Source organism: Andrena cerasifolii, chromosome 10, assembly GCF_050908995.1.
Source record: "Andrena cerasifolii isolate SP2316 chromosome 10, iyAndCera1_principal, whole genome shotgun sequence".
Taxonomy (NCBI): domain Eukaryota; kingdom Metazoa; phylum Arthropoda; class Insecta; order Hymenoptera; family Andrenidae; genus Andrena; species Andrena cerasifolii.
In genome coordinates this window covers 5751629-5772953 of record NC_135127.1, presented here as the reverse complement: position 1 = coordinate 5772953, position 21325 = coordinate 5751629, and the positions used below count along the sequence as shown (strand labels likewise).

The 21325-nt window shown below is 42.5% G+C and overlaps 3 protein-coding genes across 5 annotated transcripts; 2 read left to right on the top strand and 1 right to left on the bottom strand.

The window, feature by feature from the left end:
• The first annotated feature begins 229 nt into the window (after positions 1-229).
• LOC143374354 (free fatty acid receptor 4-like) lies at positions 230-3258 on the top strand. 3 transcript variants are annotated; one of them, XR_013086643.1, is made up of 6 exons: positions 230-371; positions 706-933; positions 1368-1550; positions 1624-1821; positions 1952-2620; positions 3132-3258. XR_013086643.1 is itself a non-coding variant. In XM_076822461.1 (5 exons), exons 1-5 carry the CDS (start codon positions 267-269, stop codon positions 2552-2554), a joined length of 1317 nt encoding a protein of 438 aa, XP_076678576.1. In that variant the 5' UTR covers positions 230-266; the 3' UTR covers positions 2555-3258. The 3 variants fall into 3 exon arrangements, 2 of the variants coding, with proteins under 2 accessions (XP_076678576.1, XP_076678577.1); XM_076822461.1 differs by having other exon boundaries at positions 1952-3258; XM_076822462.1 differs by lacking the exon at positions 1624-1821 and having other exon boundaries at positions 1952-3258.
• On the bottom strand, positions 3184-5019 carry LOC143374349 (uncharacterized). The gene has a single exon (XM_076822455.1). It carries the CDS (start codon positions 4837-4839, stop codon positions 3292-3294), a length of 1548 nt encoding a protein of 515 aa, XP_076678570.1. The 5' UTR covers positions 4840-5019; the 3' UTR covers positions 3184-3291.
• A 410-nt stretch (positions 5020-5429) lies between these two features.
• On the top strand, positions 5430-7578 carry Fntb (Farnesyl transferase beta subunit). Its single transcript, XM_076822466.1, has 7 exons — positions 5430-5664; positions 5815-5931; positions 6019-6138; positions 6210-6448; positions 6530-6830; positions 6904-7145; positions 7214-7578. Exons 2-7 carry the CDS (start codon positions 5818-5820, stop codon positions 7401-7403), a joined length of 1206 nt encoding a protein of 401 aa, XP_076678581.1. The 5' UTR covers positions 5430-5664; positions 5815-5817; the 3' UTR covers positions 7404-7578.
• Positions 7579-21325: the final 13747 nt, after the last annotated feature.

Here is a 21325-nt window from a genome sequence, read left to right as displayed (position 1 = left end):
CTCGCTGAGATGCGAGACGCTTCTCGGGGAGCGATCTCGCGGGACCAACAACGAGTAAAGCGGAACGGTAATAAACCGTGGAACGGCCTGCGGAGAAAATAACGATTTGTCGTTGGACGAGGCCGTCGAATGGAAAGCAAATGCTCGAGAGCACGAGGGAGGCTCGAAAGGGCAGGAGGGAGCTTCCAATGAATCGGAAGAGCACGGAGTCGAGTCATGAGCCTGGCTCGGCCGTCGCGAGGCAATAAATCGTCTACGATTTAAACATGAATTCGTCTTATCTGTGGGGAGAGGACGAAGAATGGGGACCGCGGTATTACTTCACCTACTACAGCGAGCTCGGCAATCGGAAGGGAGCTAGCAACGTCGAGGCAAGTGTTTCCCATTCGAGGATCCGCGGCTGTCGAGTGGTTTCGCACCCGAGCGCCTTGTCCATGCAGAGGCTTACAAAAAGATCTGATAACAGCATCGACGATCATTGTTTTATCGCGCTACCTTGTAGCCCGGTGCTGCGAGCCATTAATTAGCGGCTGGAAAGCTTGTGTCTCATTAGAGAGGCGAACAATGCACATAAGTGTGCCTATTTTTGGATTTACAAATGAGGTTGCTCGGCAACGTGAACGTTGCTTTTAAGGGCTGCGGGACCGGGCGCGGTTCACAGAATAAAACGGCAGATGGGGATGAATCGGATGCGTGTGCTCGCAGGTGGTGATACTGGCCATCAGCTTCGTCCTGGCGGTGGGTGCCAACTTGGGTATAGCCGGCTGCGTGCTTAGGTACAGGGAGATGAGAACGCCCACGAACTTGTGCCTGGTGAACCTGGCCGCCGCTGATCTTTTGTTCACCGTCGGCGTACCAGCGGTCGCTTACACCAGACTGACGCAGTCCTGGCACCTGGGTGAAACGGTTTGCCGATTGTTGCCCTACTCCCAGGTACGATCCTCCAATGTTTACGAATATTCGCATCGTTGGGAGTCGATCCTCTGCGCCTTCGAACCTCTAATCGCCCGACTTGTACTTCTGCTCTCGGGAGACCCCAGTCACTGCGTTGAAATTCTCTTGAGCGCCCCTTTCAGCCCCTAAGAAATATGATCGTCTTAATTAGAGCGGAACATCACGCGTGCACGATAATGGTACGAGTTGTTGTCATTCGATAAACCTTCCCTCATGGATCAAGGCCGCAATCACCCACAAAGGGTGGGCCTATAAATACGACGCTCCTTTCAATACTTTGCAGACCAACTTTTTCCTTGTCGTCTATCTGCGGTCGATTCTAGGAACGCACGCGTGTACATGATAAACGAGAGTAGGAAGACGCGGCGCATTGGGTTTTTTTTTTTTTAATAGATCGGTTTCTCTACTTGCAGTTTGTCTGCGGCTTCGTGCTTCTATGGACACTGACCTTCATATCAATGGACAGGCATCGATGCTTGGCGATAGCTCCTTACAGAAGTGCCTTGACGAGGTCCAGGGTCCTAGCAGCTAGTCTCCTCACTTGGGCCATCGCCGGTTTCGTGTTTCTGCCTGTCGTTTTCTGGTTCAAGTCCAAGGTACCATCGCGATCTGCCTTGTTTCTGTACTGTCTGAACGTGACCCTCCCATTCGTTGCATTCCAATTCGCAGGACATCGCCGGCAACTTAACGATCTGCACTCTAGTCTTCCCACGAAGCGACGTCGTTAACGTCTCCCTATGCTTCACGGTACCGATCATCGTCCTGGCTTGCCTTCTGCCCATGACCCTGCTAGTCTATCATTACCAACGTATCTTCCAAAAGATCCTGGACACGCGAAGCAGATGGGCCGTCCCCTGCGTCGCTCAAGTAATTCGTCCGGCTGTGAATCTTTTACATCGCGTTATAACAGCCGCTCTGTGCCTCTCGGTGTTTCGTAATGAAGTGCCCCTGTGTCACGGTCGGCTATTTTTAATCGAAGGTGATAAATATATTACAGGGGTTGGAGAGCGGCGCAACAGGTAGGAGAGACTCGGAGCTGTCGGTGGTGGGAACGTTGCTGCCGTGGGCGGGGAGGAAACTGTCCTCAGCATCGATGACCGGCCGGCAAGGTCGCGCCGGCAGCCTTTCCCAGCACGAGGAGCTGCGGCTGCACAAGCATCTACGAGTCGTAAGGATTTTGCTGCTGAACGTGGTGGCCGTGCTGGTCATGTGGCTCCCCATCACCACCGTGATGCTGCTGATCTATATAGACGGCAGAAGGCCCACCGAGGACACGAATTTCTTCCTCAGATCGCATCATTTCATTTGGACTTTGATCGTCGCCCAGTTAAACACCGTGGTCAATCCTCTTCTCTACGGTGTCTTCTCCGAGAACTTCCGCGTCTGCTTCGCTAAGCTGTGGCGGCGCAGCCTCGACGCCAACGCCAGAGGTGGGGAACGAGGGTCCAAGAAGAGCTCCAAGTCGCTGGAGGCTCTTCAGACTCGGCTGGGTGGCGTCAGGACTCCCAGCAGCTCGAGGACCCAACAGAAGCAGTCGAAGAAGAGTTCCAGCTGCAGTATAGGCAGCATCATCGAGGTGCCCAGCTCGGAGAAGTTATGAGAATCACCGAGAAAAGAACTTGTATGAAATATATATAACGCTTGTGCGAGAATCTCAGTATTAAGGGTGGACTCCACCCTGAAGCTACTAACAAAACACAAAATTAGGGATTTAGTTGTTTGTATAAACAAAAATATAGGGCTTGGATTTTTTATACAGTTTTAAAGTATGTATCTTTATTCTGCTAGAAATTTTTTTTTATGAAAAATTGTACAAAATAACGGCGAATAAAATGGCTTCCCGGAGCACTGCAAAAAAGCTGGCCCACACTCCTGGGAATGACTGGATCATTTGAGAAGGAAATACAAAAAAAATATATAAACAGGAATATATTATCCTTGACCTAGCGCAGGATTTTCTTAAAAATTTTTTTTGCAGTACACCGGGAAGCCATTTTGTTCGCCGTTATTTTGTACAATTTTTCATAAAAAAAAATTTTCTAGCAGAATAAAGATACAGACTTTAAAACTGTATAAAAAATCCAAGCCCTATATTTTTATTTATACGAGCAAATAAATCTCTAATTTTGTCTTTTGCTAGTAGCTTCAGGGTGGGGTCCCCCCTTAAGCCGGCGCAGACAGATTCTTCGATGACGCGGAAGGGTCGCCAAATAAACGTACAGTGTAATGTTTTCTTAAAAATTATCATTTTAATTCACGACTTATTCAAGGTATTTCGATTAATAAAACATTTAGTAGTTTATACATCGGCCTATATATTTCGGAAGCGCTTGGGTTTTATGTATCGCCGAATTTTCTTCTCACGCTTCGTTTCATCTCGGACAACATTTTCATATCGATGTCACCGTCTCTTATGAAATTTTCGAGCACAGCGATCTTGGAATTGATGAAATTCGTCTGGTCCGATCTTGTCTTTTTCTTCTTGTTTTTCTTAAGCAAGGGGTTGGTTATGTAATTCCTTATTAGACACCATGAGTGACTTTCATCCTTCAGGGTGATCAAGTCTATTGCAATTCCTAAGAAATTTTCTGCCTTTTCATTGGGTACACAAATATCGACTACAGTCTTCTCGTCCACTACTTTACGCATAGAAAATATGTTCAGACATTCTGATCTCAAATTCAGCACAACCCAACTGTTCTTTGGCAGTGTATCCAATTTCACAGACAAGAACAACTGATCCGCTATCCTATTTATGGACACTTTTGGAACTAATCGTGCTTTACGTCTATGAGCGTATAAATTTATTCTGCTTAACGTTTCTTCTTCGGTTAGTAATACCATATTCAGGCTATGCAGTTCCTGAGTTCCTCTGTAAATCTTATCTATTTCTAGCTGGCTACCTTTTAGCATATCGGCATTTAGATTTATGAAAGTATCATTCTCCACTGATAATGTCCTTTCCACTACATCCGCAGAAAGTTCGTCCAGTTGTTTGTTTGTGGTCAAGCCCAGAATTGTCTTGGAATCATAGCATTTCAAGCAAGCGAAGCTCTTCTCTTGAACATTAATTTGCTGAACACTCTTCATTAATAATTGCTTCTTCCCGTAATACAACTTGGATTCGTCCGAATAAACGAACCACAATATATCTTCGCTTGACTGGCTAAAACCTGCACAAATACTCTGCACATGTATCCCCAAGCAGATTTTCTCAAAGGACAGCAAATCGTTTCTCGAGTACATTAAAATAATATCCGCGGTAGTGATCAGCAACAATCCCCCGATCTTAGAATCTCTTTGCACAGGTACTATATCTCTAATACAATAAATACTACTATGCACGATGCGAACAGTTTCCCTAATTAATACAAAAAGTATCTTGTCGTCTGCGATTAAGCATAAACTTTCCGCAGTGGAGTCGTTCGTTATACTCCTCATGAATCTTTCGCCGGCGTTCTCCAGATTCAAGGGACAAATGCAGAGGTTGCTGGAGTCGCCGTCTTCGGAAGACAGCTGAAAGAGTAGCTTGTTTGTCATAGTCTGCTTGTTGTCCAAGTAAAGATTTTTACTCCTCGGCGTCAAGACCTCGTAGAACACGGTACCCAGGCCCACCGCGCTCATACTTAAAATGGCAAACTCTCGGTCCCTGGATAGCTTGTACACTCCTTGCGGAATGCAAATCAAGAAGACACGATCGGTGAAGCATTGTATGCTCTTTATTGGACCGGGAGCTGTTACAAGTTCGACAGCAGTAAAATGATCATTCTTGTATGGGAAAATAGCGAGCTTGTTCTCGTCCCAGCAGAAACAAGTCTTTTTGCCATAAAACGTGTAAACGATAAACTGTTTCGGCACAAAGTAATCGTCCGTCATAATATACATCGCTGCAAGTTCGCAAACCTCTAGAAGCCACCTCAACGGCAGAATCAGGCAGAATCATTCTGAAAAATTCTGAATCATTCCCTGAAACCTTCCTAATAGAAGGCTTCTATCCCTTTTCAAAATAGAAACGTCACGAACGAAAGGAACGTGCCGGATAGGTTAACGCAGAACGGAAATTGGAAACGCACTATAACACGAGCGAATTCCACTTACGCCCAAATCGCCCGCGAATTTCATTAGGGTAGGTTTCCTTATACGCGACTGCGCGCATCGTGAAGAATTTCAAAGTCGATTTTCTCGAAAATGAAGCGCAATGCCAAAAAATTTTATTCCTTTTTCTCGACTTATTTACTTGTTATTAGTCGAGAAGAAAGAGTAACTTTTTTTCATATCGTGCTTCATTTTCGAGAAAATCAACTTCGAAATTCTTGACGATGCGTTCAGTCGCGTACAGGAAAACCTGGCTTAGTGAAAATCACGGGCGATTTGGACGTAAGTGGAATTCGTCCATAACTAAAGCCGTCCACGCACGGTTTCTAACCGTTTGCGTGTCCGTGTAGCGAAACTTCTAATTATTATGTTCCGCTAACCTTAACTCCAACCAACATTCCCCATCCTATCGCGTCTGTATTACTACGCATGAAACAAATTGCAGCCCGTTAATTGATGTAGATTCTCTGTGTAAATTCGGCATTATGCACAAAGGCGTCCACCATGAACGTAACATACAGCGCACGGTCGTAATATCGTTGAACGCGCGAGAGATTACGTTTTACTCGAACACGAAAAGTCTCATCATGAAGCGGAACCTTATCGCGTGAATAGGTGACAAAGGGAGCGCTTTCTTTTTGTCGTTTTATCTCTCTTGTAAATCCCGTAGCACACACAATCCTCGTTTTTTATATGCATATCTTAACCCGACCACGTAATCGCTTGCCGCCGATTGTTAATATAGCGTATTCGCGTGTCCGATAGATTATGTGGAACTCAGTGTTTGATGAACTCGACCGAGCGCACGTTAGAAGTTACAACGAGGTGTTAGAGCAAAGGCAAGATGAGGAGGCCCACCAAACCGCCACGTCCAAAGAGCAGGTGCGGGCCTCGCGTCGATAAAAATAACTGGCCGGTTATATGTCCTTTTATCTTACCGTCCGTTAATATGCCGCCTTTCGATTCCAGAGTCTCGTAGAGGATTGCATACTTAAGTTGTACAAGCTGAACGGCGAGCCCACATTAACAAGACAGAAGCACATCAAGCTGTTGATAAAATCTTTGACTAATCTCAACGAGAACTGCGAAGTAAGTGAGCGGCTTCCTCCAATCGGATTCGCTTTTATTAACGATTACACGTAATTAACTCTGCCTCTCAGTCTTTAGACTCCAGCAGGCCATGGTTGTGTTACTGGATTGTACATTCCCTAAAGATATTGGGAGAAAGTTTGGACGAAGACATATATGATAGGATCGTTGGATTCCTGGCCAAATGCCAGTCGCCCGAAGGAGGATTCGGCGGAGGCCCGGGACAATTTCCTCACTTGGCGTCTACTTACGCGGCGATAAACGCTTTATGCACAATCGGCACTCGTCGGGCGTATCAAGTCATTGATAGGTGCGGAAGGAAAGCGGATGGAGATAGTCGAGATCGAGTTTTAGTTTTATACCATTTGAAGAACTGTGATATTGATTTTAGAAAGTCGCTTGCACGCTTCTTGTCGTCTTTGCATGCAGGGGATGGCTCCTTCAGTTTGCACCTTGAAGGAGAGGTAGACATAAGAGGAGGGTATTGCGCGATCGCTGTAGCGAAACTGACAAATGTATATACTCCTGAAATGTTCAAAGGAACTGAGAGTTGGATATCTAAATGTCAAACGTGGGAGGGTGGCTTTGGTGGCTGCCCCGGCATGGAAGCTCACGGAGGGTACACGTACTGTGGGTTCGCAGGGCTCGTACTTCTTGGGAAAACTGATTTATGCCACTTGAAGTCGTTGCTGGTACACTCTGCGCCTGTAATTTCACTGCGGATCGAAAACTCACATTTGTCATCTCAATCGCGTTTGCTTTCAGAGATGGATAGTGAACAAGCAAATGCGTCTTGAAGGTGGATTCGAGGGGCGCACTAACAAGTTAGTAGACGCCTGCTATTCATTTTGGCAGGGCGGAGCTTTGCCATTAATTAATGCAGTTTTAACGAAGCAAGAGACAGTGTTCAATTCCAATTACTGGTTGTTCAATCAAGAGGCCTTACAAGAATATTTATTAATCTGCTGTCAACATCCTCACGGTGGCTTTCTGGATAAACCTAAAAAGTATGGAACACTATTATTACGATTTACGGTACATCCAATGGTCCTACGGATTTCTCTGCTCGTTTTAGATGCTGGGATATTTACCATACTTGTTACGCACTGAGTGGATTATCGATCGCGCAGCATTCTCCGAAGCCATTGATTATTGGATCTCGTAATTTGAATTTGGTGGAAGTGGTCCATCCTGTGTACAATCTAGTACTTCCTTCCGTAGAGAATGCATTGAAATACTTCAATTCACTACCGATACCTGACTGAACGTATGTTTAATGTTCGAAGCGTATTAATGGGATAAATAACAAGCGTTTCTATTCCACTTTGAGAAAAGGTTTCAAAGGGGCAGATTCTATTTCACTTTGCATTAAAATTGACCAACAGAGTGTAAATATAAAGTTATTTATTAATAAAATTAAGAATAATTACGATCATCGAATCTGTGCTTCTTTCATAATCGTAACCTACACCTTCTACAAAGTAAATAGTCATTAATGATTCTTTGCAGTTGAATTATAATTCGGCTTCGTGTTTATTGTAACCAAGCAAGAGCTGTTACAAACAGAGCGTTAGAGCGAGGCTCGGAGCTGGAGCACGGAGCAGTGGAGCAATGTGGTTTTACCCGGAGGAGCGGAGCCGGAGCACGGAAAATTTTTACTGCTGCAAATTTTTATTTATTATTTGAATTTTCTTTCATTTTATAAGAGCATATGAATGAAATGTTTTTAATAAATACCAATTCTCAATTTTTTATGAATTTTTTTCTATATGAAAATGAAAAGCTAGAAAGATGGGGTTTGTTGCAAATGAAAGATTACTGTTTGAAAGTAATAAAAGAATTTTTATTAAAAAAAAAAGTAGTTGGAGCGGAGTAGCAGCGGAGCAAATAAAAAATTGGTCTGCTTCAATCCCCTGGTTATATATATCACATAGGAAAGTATTTATTATACTTATATCCTCGTATTCCGTGTGATTGACCTCTTGTAATAGCTACAATACCGACCACGATCCCTACGTTATCTCATGGTTGGCCGTTTCGGTCAGGAAATTCTGCAAAGTTAATAGGAATACATGATACCAGTGGAGGTGGCACAGTCGAGTCGCGCGCGAGAGAGAGAACGCTAGTATGTACAACAAGGATGGAGATAGATGGCGTGCCACCAACTCTGGTTATGGCATAACCGTTATGCACTCCTGCTCCTGTATCAGGATCACATAACCAAAGTTAGTGGCACAAAATCTATCTCCCTCTTTGTCGCACGCGCTAGCACGCTCTCTCTCTCTCTTTCGCACAGCTCAGCCGTGCCACTTCCTTCAGTATCATGTATTCCTATTAACTCGACGAATTTCCTGGTCCAAACAACCAACTTGGGGATAACGTATTCGCATAATATACGTCGTATAGCGATCGCGATCGATAATCTAACCCATATAAAAGTTTTTATTATTAATAACTATGTAGATTGTAGCGATTCGTAAATAAAATACGAGTGATTGCTGAACGTAGTCACATGACTATATTTTCAAATCCAGCTGCACAAATACCCTGTATAAATCATTTTGAAAAGATCGAGAATCCTTGAAGAAAGTGTGCACTCACTAAACGCGGCGGTAGACTTGTAACTCTGTCCAAAAACTGCTTAATTGTAATCATTACAACTATCATGTAGGAAAGTAGCCAAGGGTCCATACTGCAAGATGAAACTGCAAAAGTTGATAAATTACATCTGGAAAATGCACCAACAATCGACGAAGCTTGAGTGCCTACATAGGACCGCGGCATTGTTCTCGTCATCGTCTCAAAGAACCGTTAATAACTAATTAATTGTAATCAAAATCTGCGCAAAGATCACATAGGAAAGTAGCCAAGGGTCTATTCTTTGAGAGGCGACTCTAAAAGTTCATAAAATATGTGCAGGAAATGAGAAATTCGTGAATTTCCAGTGACTGCGTAATATTTCTATCTCCCTCCTTGTCGCACACTATTCCTTTCTCTCTCGCGCGCGCCTCCTATCTCCCTCCTTGTCGCGCACTATTCCTTTCTCTCTCGCGCACGCCACCTATCGCCATCCTTGTCACACACTATTCCTTTCTCTCTCGCGCACGCCACCTATCGCCCTCCTTGTCGCGCACTATTCCTTTCTCTCTCGCGCGCGCCTCCTATCTCCCTCCTTGTCGCGCACTATTCCTTTCTCTTTCGCGCACGCCACCTATCGCCCTCCTTGTCGCGCCCTATAACTTTCTCTCTCGCGCACGCCACCTGTCGCCCTCCTTGTCGCGCACTATTCCTTTCTCTCTCGCACAGCTCGGTCGTGCCACCTCTTTTAGTATCATGTATTCCTATTAACTCGGCGAATTTCCTGGTCCAAACAGCACACTCGGGAACTTCTTGTGGATAATGTAGGGATCGCGGAGGGTAATCTAACCTATATAAAAGGCTTTTTTATTAGTAACTATGTATCGATTCGTAAATAAAACGCATACGAGTGATTACTGAACGTTCTCACAACACTATAGTCTCAAATCCAGCTGTACAAATGTATAAATCATTTTGAAAAGATCGAAAATCCTTAAACAAAGTATGCATTCACTAACCGCGGCGAGAGACTTGTATCTCTGTCCAAAAACTCTTCGTAGCTGCTTAATTGTAATCGGAATCATTACAACTATCACGTAGGAAAGTAGCCAAGGGTCCATACTGTAAGATGAAACTGCAAAAGTTTATAAATTATATCTAGAAAATGCACCAACAATCGACGAAGCTTGAGTGCCTACATAGGACGGCGCCATTGTTCTCGTCATCGTTTCAAAGAACCGTTAATAACTAATTAATTGTAATCAAAATCTGCGCAACGATCACATAGGAACGTAGCCAAGGGTCCATACTGTAAGATGAAACTGCAAAAGTTGATAAATTACGTCTAGAAAATGCACCAACAATCGACGAAGCTTGAGTGCCTACATAGGACGGCGCCATTGTTCTCGTCATCGTTTCAAAGAACCGTTAATAACTAATTAATTGTAATCAAAATCTGCGCAACGATCACATAGGAAAGTAGCCAAGGGTCTATTCTTTGAGACGCGACTCTAAAAGTTCATAAAATATTCGCAGGAAATGAGAAATTAGTGAATTTCCAGGGACTGCGTAATATTTCTATCTCCCTCCTTGTCGCACACTATTCCTTTCTCTCTCGCGCACGCCACCTGTCGCCCTCCTTGTCGCGCACTATTCCTTTCTCTCTCGCACAGCTCGGTCGTGCCACCTCTTTTAGTATCATGTATTCCTATTAACTCGGCGAATTTCCTGGTCCAAACAGCACACTCGGGAACTTCTTGTGGATAATGTAGGGATCGCGGAGGGTAATCTAACCTATATAAAAGGCTTTTTTATTAGTAACTATGTATCGATTCGTAAATAAAACGCATACGAGTGATTACTGAACGTTCTCACAACACTATAGTCTCAAATCCAGCTGTACAAATGTATAAATCATTTTGAAAAGATCGAAAATCCTTAAACAAAGTATGCATTCACTAACCGCGGCGAGAGACTTGTATCTCTGTCCAAAAACTCTTCGTAGCTGCTTAATTGTAATCGGAATCATTACAACTATCACGTAGGAAAGTAGCCAAGGGTCCATACTGTAAGATGAAACTGCAAAAGTTGATAAATTACGTCTAGAAAATGCACCAACTATCGACGAAGCTTGAGTGCCTACATAAGACCGCGGCGAGAGACTGGTAACTCTGTCCAAAAACTCTTCGTAGCTGCTTAATTGTAATCGGAATCGTTACAACTATCACGTAGGAAAGTAGCCAAGGGTCCATACTGTAAGATGAAACTGCAAAAGTTGATAAATTACGTCTAGAAAATGCACCAACTATCGACGAAGCTTGAGTGCCTACATAAGACCGCGGCGAGAGACTGGTAACTCTGTCCAAAAACTCTTCGTAGCTGCTTAATTGTAATCGGAATCGTTACAACTATCACGTAGGAAAGTAGCCAAGGGTCCATACTGTAAGATGAAACTGCAAAAGTTGATAAATTACGTCTAGAAAATGCACCAACAATCGACGAAGCTTGAGTGCCTACATAGGACGGCGCCATTGTTCTCGTCATCGTTTCAAAGAACCGTTAATAACTAATTAATTGTAATCAAAATCTGCGCAACGATCACATAGGAAAGTAGCCAAGGGTCTATTCTTTGAGACGCGACTCTAAAAGTTCATAAAATATTCGCAGGAAATGAGAAATTAGTGAATTTCCAGGGACTGCGTAATATTTCTATCTCCCTCCTTGTCGCACACTATTCCTTTCTCTCTCGCGCACGCCACCTGTCGCCCTCCTTGTCGCGCACTATTCCTTTCTCTCTCGCACAGCTCGGTCGTGCCACCTCTTTTAGTATCATGTATTCCTATTAACTCGGCGAATTTCCTGGTCCAAACAGCACACTCGGGAACTTCTTGTGGATAATGTAGGGATCGCGGAGGGTAATCTAACCTATATAAAAGGCTTTTTTATTAGTAACTATGTATCGATTCGTAAATAAAACGCATACGAGTGATTACTGAACGTTCTCACAACACTATAGTCTCAAATCCAGCTGTACAAATGTATAAATCATTTTGAAAAGATCGAAAATCCTTAAACAAAGTATGCATTCACTAACCGCGGCGAGAGACTTGTATCTCTGTCCAAAAACTCTTCGTAGCTGCTTAATTGTAATCGGAATCATTACAACTATCACGTAGGAAAGTAGCCAAGGGTCCATACTGTAAGATGAAACTGCAAAAGTTTATAAATTATATCTAGAAAATGCACCAACAATCGACGAAGCTTGAGTGCCTACATAGGACGGCGCCATTGTTCTCGTCATCGTTTCAAAGAACCGTTAATAACTAATTAATTGTAATCAAAATCTGCGCAACGATCACATAGGAACGTAGCCAAGGGTCCATACTGTAAGATGAAACTGCAAAAGTTGATAAATTACGTCTAGAAAATGCACCAACAATCGACGAAGCTTGAGTGCCTACATAGGACGGCGCCATTGTTCTCGTCATCGTTTCAAAGAACCGTTAATAACTAATTAATTGTAATCAAAATCTGCGCAACGATCACATAGGAAAGTAGCCAAGGGTCTATTCTTTGAGACGCGACTCTAAAAGTTCATAAAATATTCGCAGGAAATGAGAAATTAGTGAATTTCCAGGGACTGCGTAATATTTCTATCTCCCTCCTTGTCGCACACTATTCCTTTCTCTCTCGCGCACGCCACCTGTCGCCCTCCTTGTCGCGCACTATTCCTTTCTCTCTCGCACAGCTCGGTCGTGCCACCTCTTTTAGTATCATGTATTCCTATTAACTCGGCGAATTTCCTGGTCCAAACAGCACACTCGGGAACTTCTTGTGGATAATGTAGGGATCGCGGAGGGTAATCTAACCTATATAAAAGGCTTTTTTATTAGTAACTATGTATCGATTCGTAAATAAAACGCATACGAGTGATTACTGAACGTTCTCACAACACTATAGTCTCAAATCCAGCTGTACAAATGTATAAATCATTTTGAAAAGATCGAAAATCCTTAAACAAAGTATGCATTCACTAACCGCGGCGAGAGACTTGTATCTCTGTCCAAAAACTCTTCGTAGCTGCTTAATTGTAATCGGAATCATTACAACTATCACGTAGGAAAGTAGCCAAGGGTCCATACTGTAAGATGAAACTGCAAAAGTTGATAAATTACGTCTAGAAAATGCACCAACTATCGACGAAGCTTGAGTGCCTACATAAGACCGCGGCGAGAGACTGGTAACTCTGTCCAAAAACTCTTCGTAGCTGCTTAATTGTAATCGGAATCGTTACAACTATCACGTAGGAAAGTAGCCAAGGGTCCATACTGTAAGATGAAACTGCAAAAGTTGATAAATTACGTCTAGAAAATGCACCAACTATCGACGAAGCTTGAGTGCCTACATAAGACCGCGGCGAGAGACTGGTAACTCTGTCCAAAAACTCTTCGTAGCTGCTTAATTGTAATCGGAATCGTTACAACTATCACGTAGGAAAGTAGCCAAGGGTCCATACTGTAAGATGAAACTGCAAAAGTTGATAAATTACGTCTAGAAAATGCACCAACAATCGACGAAGCTTGAGTGCCTACATAGGACGGCGCCATTGTTCTCGTCATCGTTTCAAAGAACCGTTAATAACTAATTAATTGTAATCAAAATCTGCGCAACGATCACATAGGAAAGTAGCCAAGGGTCTATTCTTTGAGACGCGACTCTAAAAGTTCATAAAATATTCGCAGGAAATGAGAAATTAGTGAATTTCCAGGGACTGCGTAATATTTCTATCTCCCTCCTTGTCGCACACTATTCCTTTCTCTCTCGCGCACGCCACCTGTCGCCCTCCTTGTCGCGCACTATTCCTTTCTCTCTCGCACAGCTCGGTCGTGCCACCTCTTTTAGTATCATGTATTCCTATTAACTCGGCGAATTTCCTGGTCCAAACAGCACACTCGGGAACTTCTTGTGGATAATGTAGGGATCGCGGAGGGTAATCTAACCTATATAAAAGGCTTTTTTATTAGTAACTATGTATCGATTCGTAAATAAAACGCATACGAGTGATTACTGAACGTTCTCACAACACTATAGTCTCAAATCCAGCTGTACAAATGTATAAATCATTTTGAAAAGATCGAAAATCCTTAAACAAAGTATGCATTCACTAACCGCGGCGAGAGACTTGTATCTCTGTCCAAAAACTCTTCGTAGCTGCTTAATTGTAATCGGAATCATTACAACTATCACGTAGGAAAGTAGCCAAGGGTCCATACTGTAAGATGAAACTGCAAAAGTTGATAAATTACGTCTAGAAAATGCACCAACAATCGACGCAGCTTGAGTGCCTACATAGGACGGCGCCATTGTTCTCGTCATCGTTTCAAAGAACCGTTAATAACTAATTAATTGTAATCAAAATCTGCGCAACGATCACATAGGAAAGTAGCCAAGGGTCCATACTGTAAGATGAAACTGCAAAAGTTGATAAATTACATCTAGAAAATGCATCAACAATCGACGAAGCTTGAGTGCGTACATAAGACCGCGGCGAGAGACTGGTATCTCTGTCCAAAAACTCTTCATAGCTGCTTAATTGTAATCGGAATCATTACAACTATCACGTAGGAAAGTAGCCAAGGGTCCATACTGTAAGATGAAACTGCAAAAGTTGATAAATTACGTCTAGAAAATGCACCAACTATCGACGAAGCTTGAGTGCCTACATAAGACCGCGGCGAGAGACTGGTAACTCTGTCCAAAAACTCTTCGTAGCTGCTTAATTGTAATCGGAATCGTTACAACTATCACGTAGGAAAGTAGCCAAGGGTCCATACTGTAAGATGAAACTGCAAAAGTTGATAAATTACGTCTAGAAAATGCACCAACAATCGACGAAGCTTGAGTGCCTACATAGGACGGCGCCATTGTTCTCGTCATCGTTTCAAAGAACCGTTAATAACTAATTAATTGTAATCAAAATCTGCGCAACGATCACATAGGAAAGTAGCCAAGGGTCTATTCTTTGAGACGCGACTCTAAAAGTTCATAAAATATTCGCAGGAAATGAGAAATTAGTGAATTTCCAGGGACTGCGTAATATTTCTATCTCCCTCCTTGTCGCACACTATTCCTTTCTCTCTCGCGCACGCCACCTGTCGCCCTCCTTGTCGCGCACTATTCCTTTCTCTCTCGCACAGCTCGGTCGTGCCACCTCTTTTAGTATCATGTATTCCTATTAACTCGGCGAATTTCCTGGTCCAAACAGCACACTCGGGAACTTCTTGTGGATAATGTAGGGATCGCGGAGGGTAATCTAACCTATATAAAAGGCTTTTTTATTAGTAACTATGTATCGATTCGTAAATAAAACGCATACGAGTGATTACTGAACGTTCTCACAACACTATAGTCTCAAATCCAGCTGTACAAATGTATAAATCATTTTGAAAAGATCGAAAATCCTTAAACAAAGTATGCATTCACTAACCGCGGCGAGAGACTTGTATCTCTGTCCAAAAACTCTTCGTAGCTGCTTAATTGTAATCGGAATCATTACAACTATCACGTAGGAAAGTAGCCAAGGGTCCATACTGTAAGATGAAACTGCAAAAGTTGATAAATTACGTCTAGAAAATGCACCAACAATCGACGCAGCTTGAGTGCCTACATAGGACGGCGCCATTGTTCTCGTCATCGTTTCAAAGAACCGTTAATAACTAATTAATTGTAATCAAAATCTGCGCAACGATCACATAGGAAAGTAGCCAAGGGTCCATACTGTAAGATGAAACTGCAAAAGTTGATAAATTACATCTAGAAAATGCATCAACAATCGACGAAGCTTGAGTGCGTACATAAGACCGCGGCGAGAGACTGGTATCTCTGTCCAAAAACTCTTCATAGCTGCTTAATTGTAATCGGAATCATTACAACTATCACGTAGGAAAGTAGCCAAGGGTCCATACTGTAAGATGAAACTGCAAAAGTTGATAAATTACGTCTAGAAAATGCACCAACAATCGACGAAGCTTGAGTGCCTACATAGGACCGCGCCATTTTTCTCGTCATCGTCTCAAAGAACCGTTAATACCTAATTAATTGTAATCAAAATCTGCGCAACGATCACATAGGAAAGTAGCCAAGGGTCTATTCTTTGAGACGCGACTCTAAAAGTTCATAAAATATTCGCAGGAAATGAGAAATTAGTGAATTTCCAGGGACTGCGTAATATTTCTATCTCCCTCCTTGTCGCACACTATTCCTTTCTCTCTCGCGCACGCCACCTGTCGCCCTCCTTGTCGCGCACTATTCCTTTCTCTCTCGCACAGCTCGGTCGTGCCACCTCTTTTAGTATCATGTATTCCTATTAACTCGGCGAATTTCCTGGTCCAAACAGCACACTCGGGAACTTCTTGTGGATAATGTAGGGATCGCGGAGGGTAATCTAACCTATATAAAAGGCTTTTTTATTAGTAACTATGTATCGATTCGTAAATAAAACGCATACGAGTGATTACTGAACGTTCTCACAACACTATAGTCTCAAATCCAGCTGTACAAATGTATAAATCATTTTGAAAAGATCGAAAATCCTTAAACAAAGTATGCATTCACTAACCGCGGCGAGAGACTTGTATCTCTGTCCAAAAACTCTTCGTAGCTGCTTAATTGTAATCGGAATCATTACAACTATCACGTAGGAAAGTAGCCAAGGGTCCATACTGTAAGATGAAACTGCAAAAGTTTATAAATTATATCTAGAAAATGCACCAACAATCGACGAAGCTTGAGTGCCTACATAGGACGGCGCCATTGTTCTCGTCATCGTTTCAAAGAACCGTTAATAACTAATTAATTGTAATCAAAATCTGCGCAACGATCACATAGGAACGTAGCCAAGGGTCCATACTGTAAGATGAAACTGCAAAAGTTGATAAATTACGTCTAGAAAATGCACCAACAATCGACGAAGCTTGAGTGCCTACATAGGACGGCGCCATTGTTCTCGTCATCGTTTCAAAGAACCGTTAATAACTAATTAATTATAATCAAAATCTGCGCAACGATCACATAGGAACGTAGCCAAGGGTCCATACTGTAAGATGAAACTGCAAAAGTTGATAAATTACGTCTAGAAAATGCACCAACAATCGACGAAGCTTGAGTGCCTACATAGGACGGCGCCATTGTTCTCGTCATCGTTTCAAAGAACCGTTAATAACTAATTAATTATAATCAAAATCTGCGCAACGATCACATAGGAAAGTAGCCAAGGGTCTATTCTTTGAGACGCGACTCTAAAAGTTCATAAAATATTCGCAGGAAATGAGAAATTAGTGAATTTCCAGGGACTGCGTAATATTTCTATCTCCCTCCTTGTCGCACACTATTCCTTTCTCTCTCGCGCACGCCACCTGTCGCCCTCCTTGTCGCGCACTATTCCTTTCTCTCTCGCACAGCTCGGTCGTGCCACCTCTTTTAGTATCATGTATTCCTATTAACTCGGCGAATTTCCTGGTCCAAACAGCACACTCGGGAACTTCTTGTGGATAATGTAGGGATCGCGGAGGGTAATCTAACCTATATAAAAGGCTTTTTTATTAGTAACTATGTATCGATTCGTAAATAAAACGCATACGAGTGATTACTGAACGTTCTCACAACACTATAGTCTCAAATCCAGCTGTACAAATGTATAAATCATTTTGAAAAGATCGAAAATCCTTAAACAAAGTATGCATTCACTAACCGCGGCGAGAGACTTGTATCTCTGTCCAAAAACTCTTCGTAGCTGCTTAATTGTAATCGGAATCATTACAACTATCACGTAGGAAAGTAGCCAAGGGTCCATACTGTAAGATGAAACTGCAAAAGTTGATAAATTACGTCTAGAAAATGCACCAACAATCGACGCAGCTTGAGTGCCTACATAGGACGGCGCCATTGTTCTCGTCATCGTTTCAAAGAACCGTTAATAACTAATTAATTGTAATCAAAATCTGCGCAACGATCACATAGGAAAGTAGCCAAGGGTCCATACTGTAAGATGAAACTGCAAAAGTTGATAAATTACATCTAGAAAATGCATCAACAATCGACGAAGCTTGAGTGCGTACATAAGACCGCGGCGAGAGACTGGTATCTCTGTCCAAAAACTCTTCATAGCTGCTTAATTGTAATCGGAATCATTACAACTATCACGTAGGAAAGTAGCCAAGGGTCCATACTGTAAGATGAAACTGCAAAAGTTGATAAATTACGTCTAGAAAATGCACCAACAATCGACGAAGCTTGAGTGCCTACATAGGACCGCGCCATTTTTCTCGTCATCGTCTCAAAGAACCGTTAATACCTAATTAATTGTAATCAAAATCTGCGCAACGATCACATAGGAAAGTAGCCAAGGGTCTATTCTTTGAGACGCGACTCTAAAAGTTCATAAAATATTCGCAGGAAATGAGAAATTAGTGAATTTCCAGGGACTGCGTAATATTTCTATCTCCCTCCTTGTCGCACACTATTCCTTTCTCTCTCGCGCACGCCACCTGTCGCCCTCCTTGTCGCGCACTATTCCTTTCTCTCTCGCACAGCTCGGTCGTGCCACCTCTTTTAGTATCATGTATTCCTATTAACTCGGCGAATTTCCTGGTCCAAACAGCACACTCGGGAACTTCTTGTGGATAATGTAGGGATCGCGGAGGGTAATCTAACCTATATAAAAGGCTTTTTTATTAGTAACTATGTATCGATTCGTAAATAAAACGCATACGAGTGATTACTGAACGTTCTCACAACACTATAGTCTCAAATCCAGCTGTACAAATGTATAAATCATTTTGAAAAGATCGAAAATCCTTAAACAAAGTATGCATTCACTAACCGCGGCGAGAGACTTGTATCTCTGTCCAAAAACTCTTCGTAGCTGCTTAATTGTAATCGGAATCATTACAACTATCACGTAGGAAAGTAGCCAAGGGTCCATACTGTAAGATGAAACTGCAAAAGTTTATAAATTATATCTAGAAAATGCACCAACAATCGACGAAGCTTGAGTGCCTACATAGGACGGCGCCATTGTTCTCGTCATCGTTTCAAAGAACCGTTAATAACTAATTAATTGTAATCAAAATCTGCGCAACGATCACATAGGAACGTAGCCAAGGGTCCATACTGTAAGATGAAACTGCAAAAGTTGATAAATTACGTCTAGAAAATGCACCAACAATCGACGAAGCTTGAGTGCCTACATAGGACGGCGCCATTGTTCTCGTCATCGTTTCAAAGAACCGTTAATAACTAATTAATTATAATCAAAATCTGCGCAACGATCACATAGGAACGTAGCCAAGGGTCCATACTGTAAGATGAAACTGCAAAAGTTGATAAATTACGTCTAGAAAATGCACCAACAATCGACGAAGCTTGAGTGCCTACATAGGACGGCGCCATTGTTCTCGTCATCGTTTCAAAGAACCGTTAATAACTAATTAATTATAATCAAAATCTGCGCAACGATCACATAGGAAAGTAGCCAAGGGTCTATTCTTTGAGACGCGACTCTAAAAGTTCATAAAATATTCGCAGGAAATGAGAAATTAGTGAATTTCCAGGGACTGCGTAATATTTCTATCTCCCTCCTTGTCGCACACTATTCCTTTCTCTCTCGCGCACGCCACCTGTCGCCCTCCTTGTCGCGCACTATTCCTTTCTCTCTCGCACAGCTCGGTCGTGCCACCTCTTTTAGTATCATGTATTCCTATTAACTCGGCGAATTTCCTGGTCCAAACAGCACACTCGGGAACTTCTTGTGGATAATGTAGGGATCGCGGAGGGTAATCTAACCTATATAAAAGGATTTTTTATTAGTAACTATGTATCGATTCGTAAATAAAACGCATACGAGTGATTACTGAACGTTCTCACAACACTATAGTCTCAAATCCAGCTGTACAAATGTATAAATCATTTTGAAAAGATCGAAAATCCTTAAACAAAGTATGCATTCACTAACCGCGGCGAGAGACTTGTATCTCTGTCCAAAAACTCTTCGTAGCTGCTTAATTGTAATCGGAATCATTACAACTATCACGTAGGAAAGTAGCCAAGGGTCCATACTGTAAGATGAAACTGCAAAAGTTGATAAATTACGTCTAGAAAATGCACCAACTATCGACGAAGCTTGAGTGCCTACATAAGACCGCGGCGAGAGACTGGTAACTCTGTCCAAAAACTCTTCGTAGCTGCTTAATTGTAATCGGAATCGTTACAACTATCACGTAGGAAAGTAGCCAAGGGTCCATACTGTAAGATGAAACTGCAAAAGTTGATAAATTACGTCTAGAAAATGCACCAACTATCGACGAAGCTTGAGTGCCTACATAGGACCGCGCCATTTTTCTCGTCATCGTCTCAAAGAACCGTTAATACCTAATTAATTGTAATCAAAATCTGCGCAACGATCACATAGGAAAGTAGCCAAGGGTCTATTCTTTGAGACGCGACTCTAAAAGTTCATAAAATATTCGCAGGAAATGAGAAATTAGTGAATTTCCAGGGACTGCGTAATATTTCTATCTCCCTCCTTGTCGCACACTATTCCTTTCTCTCTCGCGCACGCCACCTGTCGCCCTCCTTGTCGCGCACTATTCCTTTCTCTCTCGCACAGCTCGGTCGTGCCACCTCTTTTAGTATCATGTATTCCTATTAACTCGGCGAATTTCCTGGTCCAAACAGCACACTCGGGAACTTCTTGTGGATAATGTAGGGATCGCGGAGGGTAATCTAACCTATATAAAAGGCTTTTTTATTAGTAACTATGTATCGATTCGTAAATAAAACGCATACGAGTGATTACTGAACGTTCTCACAACACTATAGTCTCAAATCCAGCTGTACAAATGTATAAATCATTTTGAAAAGATCGAAAATCCTTAAACAAAGTATGCATTCACTAACCGCGGCGAGAGACTTGTATCTCTGTCCAAAAACTCTTCGCAGCTGCTTAATTGTAATCGGAATCATTACAACTATCACGTAGGAAAGTAGCCAAGGGTCCATACTGTAAGATGAAACTGCAAAAGTTTATAAATTATATCTAGAAAATGCACCAACAATCGACGAAGCTTGAGTGCCTACATAGGACGGCGCCATTGTTCTCGTCATCGTTTCAAAGAACCGTTAATAACTAATTAATTGTAATCAAAATCTGCGCAACGATCACATAGGAACGTAGCCAAGGGTCCATACTGTAAGATGAAACTGCAAAAGTTGATAAATTACGTCTAGAAAATGCACCAACAATCGACGAAGCTTGAGTGCCTACATAGGACGGCGCCATTGTTCTCGTCATCGTTTCAAAGAACCGTTAATAACTAATTAATTATAATCAAAATCTGCGCAACGATCACATAGGAAAGTAGCCAAGGGTCTATTCTTTGAGACGCGACTCTAAAAGTTCATAAAATATTCGCAGGAAATGAGAAATTAGTGAATTTCCAGGGACTGCGTAATATTTCTATCTCCCTCCTTGTCGCACACTATTCCTTTCTCTCTCGCGCACGCCACCTGTCGCCCTCCTTGTCGCGCACTATTCCTTTCTCTCTCGCACAGC

Excerpts from the sequence above, each read along its gene's own strand:
- LOC143374354 (XM_076822461.1), top strand. The coding sequence starts at position 267 with ATGAATTCGTCTTATCTGTGGGGAGAGGACGAAGAATGGGGACCGCGG. Across the intron at positions 372-705 it reads AGGGAGCTAGCAACGTCGAG|GTGGTGATACTGGCCATCAG; the intron begins GCAAGTGTTTCC and ends GTGTGCTCGCAG. Across the intron at positions 1,822-1,951 it reads CCGTCCCCTGCGTCGCTCAA|GGGTTGGAGAGCGGCGCAAC; the intron begins GTAATTCGTCCG and ends AATATATTACAG.
- LOC143374349 (XM_076822455.1), bottom strand. The coding sequence starts at position 4,839 with ATGTATATTATGACGGACGATTACTTTGTGCCGAAACAGTTTATCGTT.
- Fntb (XM_076822466.1), top strand. The coding sequence starts at position 5,818 with ATGTGGAACTCAGTGTTTGATGAACTCGACCGAGCGCACGTTAGAAGT. Across the intron at positions 5,932-6,018 it reads CCGCCACGTCCAAAGAGCAG|AGTCTCGTAGAGGATTGCAT; the intron begins GTGCGGGCCTCG and ends TTTCGATTCCAG. Across the intron at positions 6,449-6,529 it reads GCGTATCAAGTCATTGATAG|AAAGTCGCTTGCACGCTTCT; the intron begins GTGCGGAAGGAA and ends TATTGATTTTAG.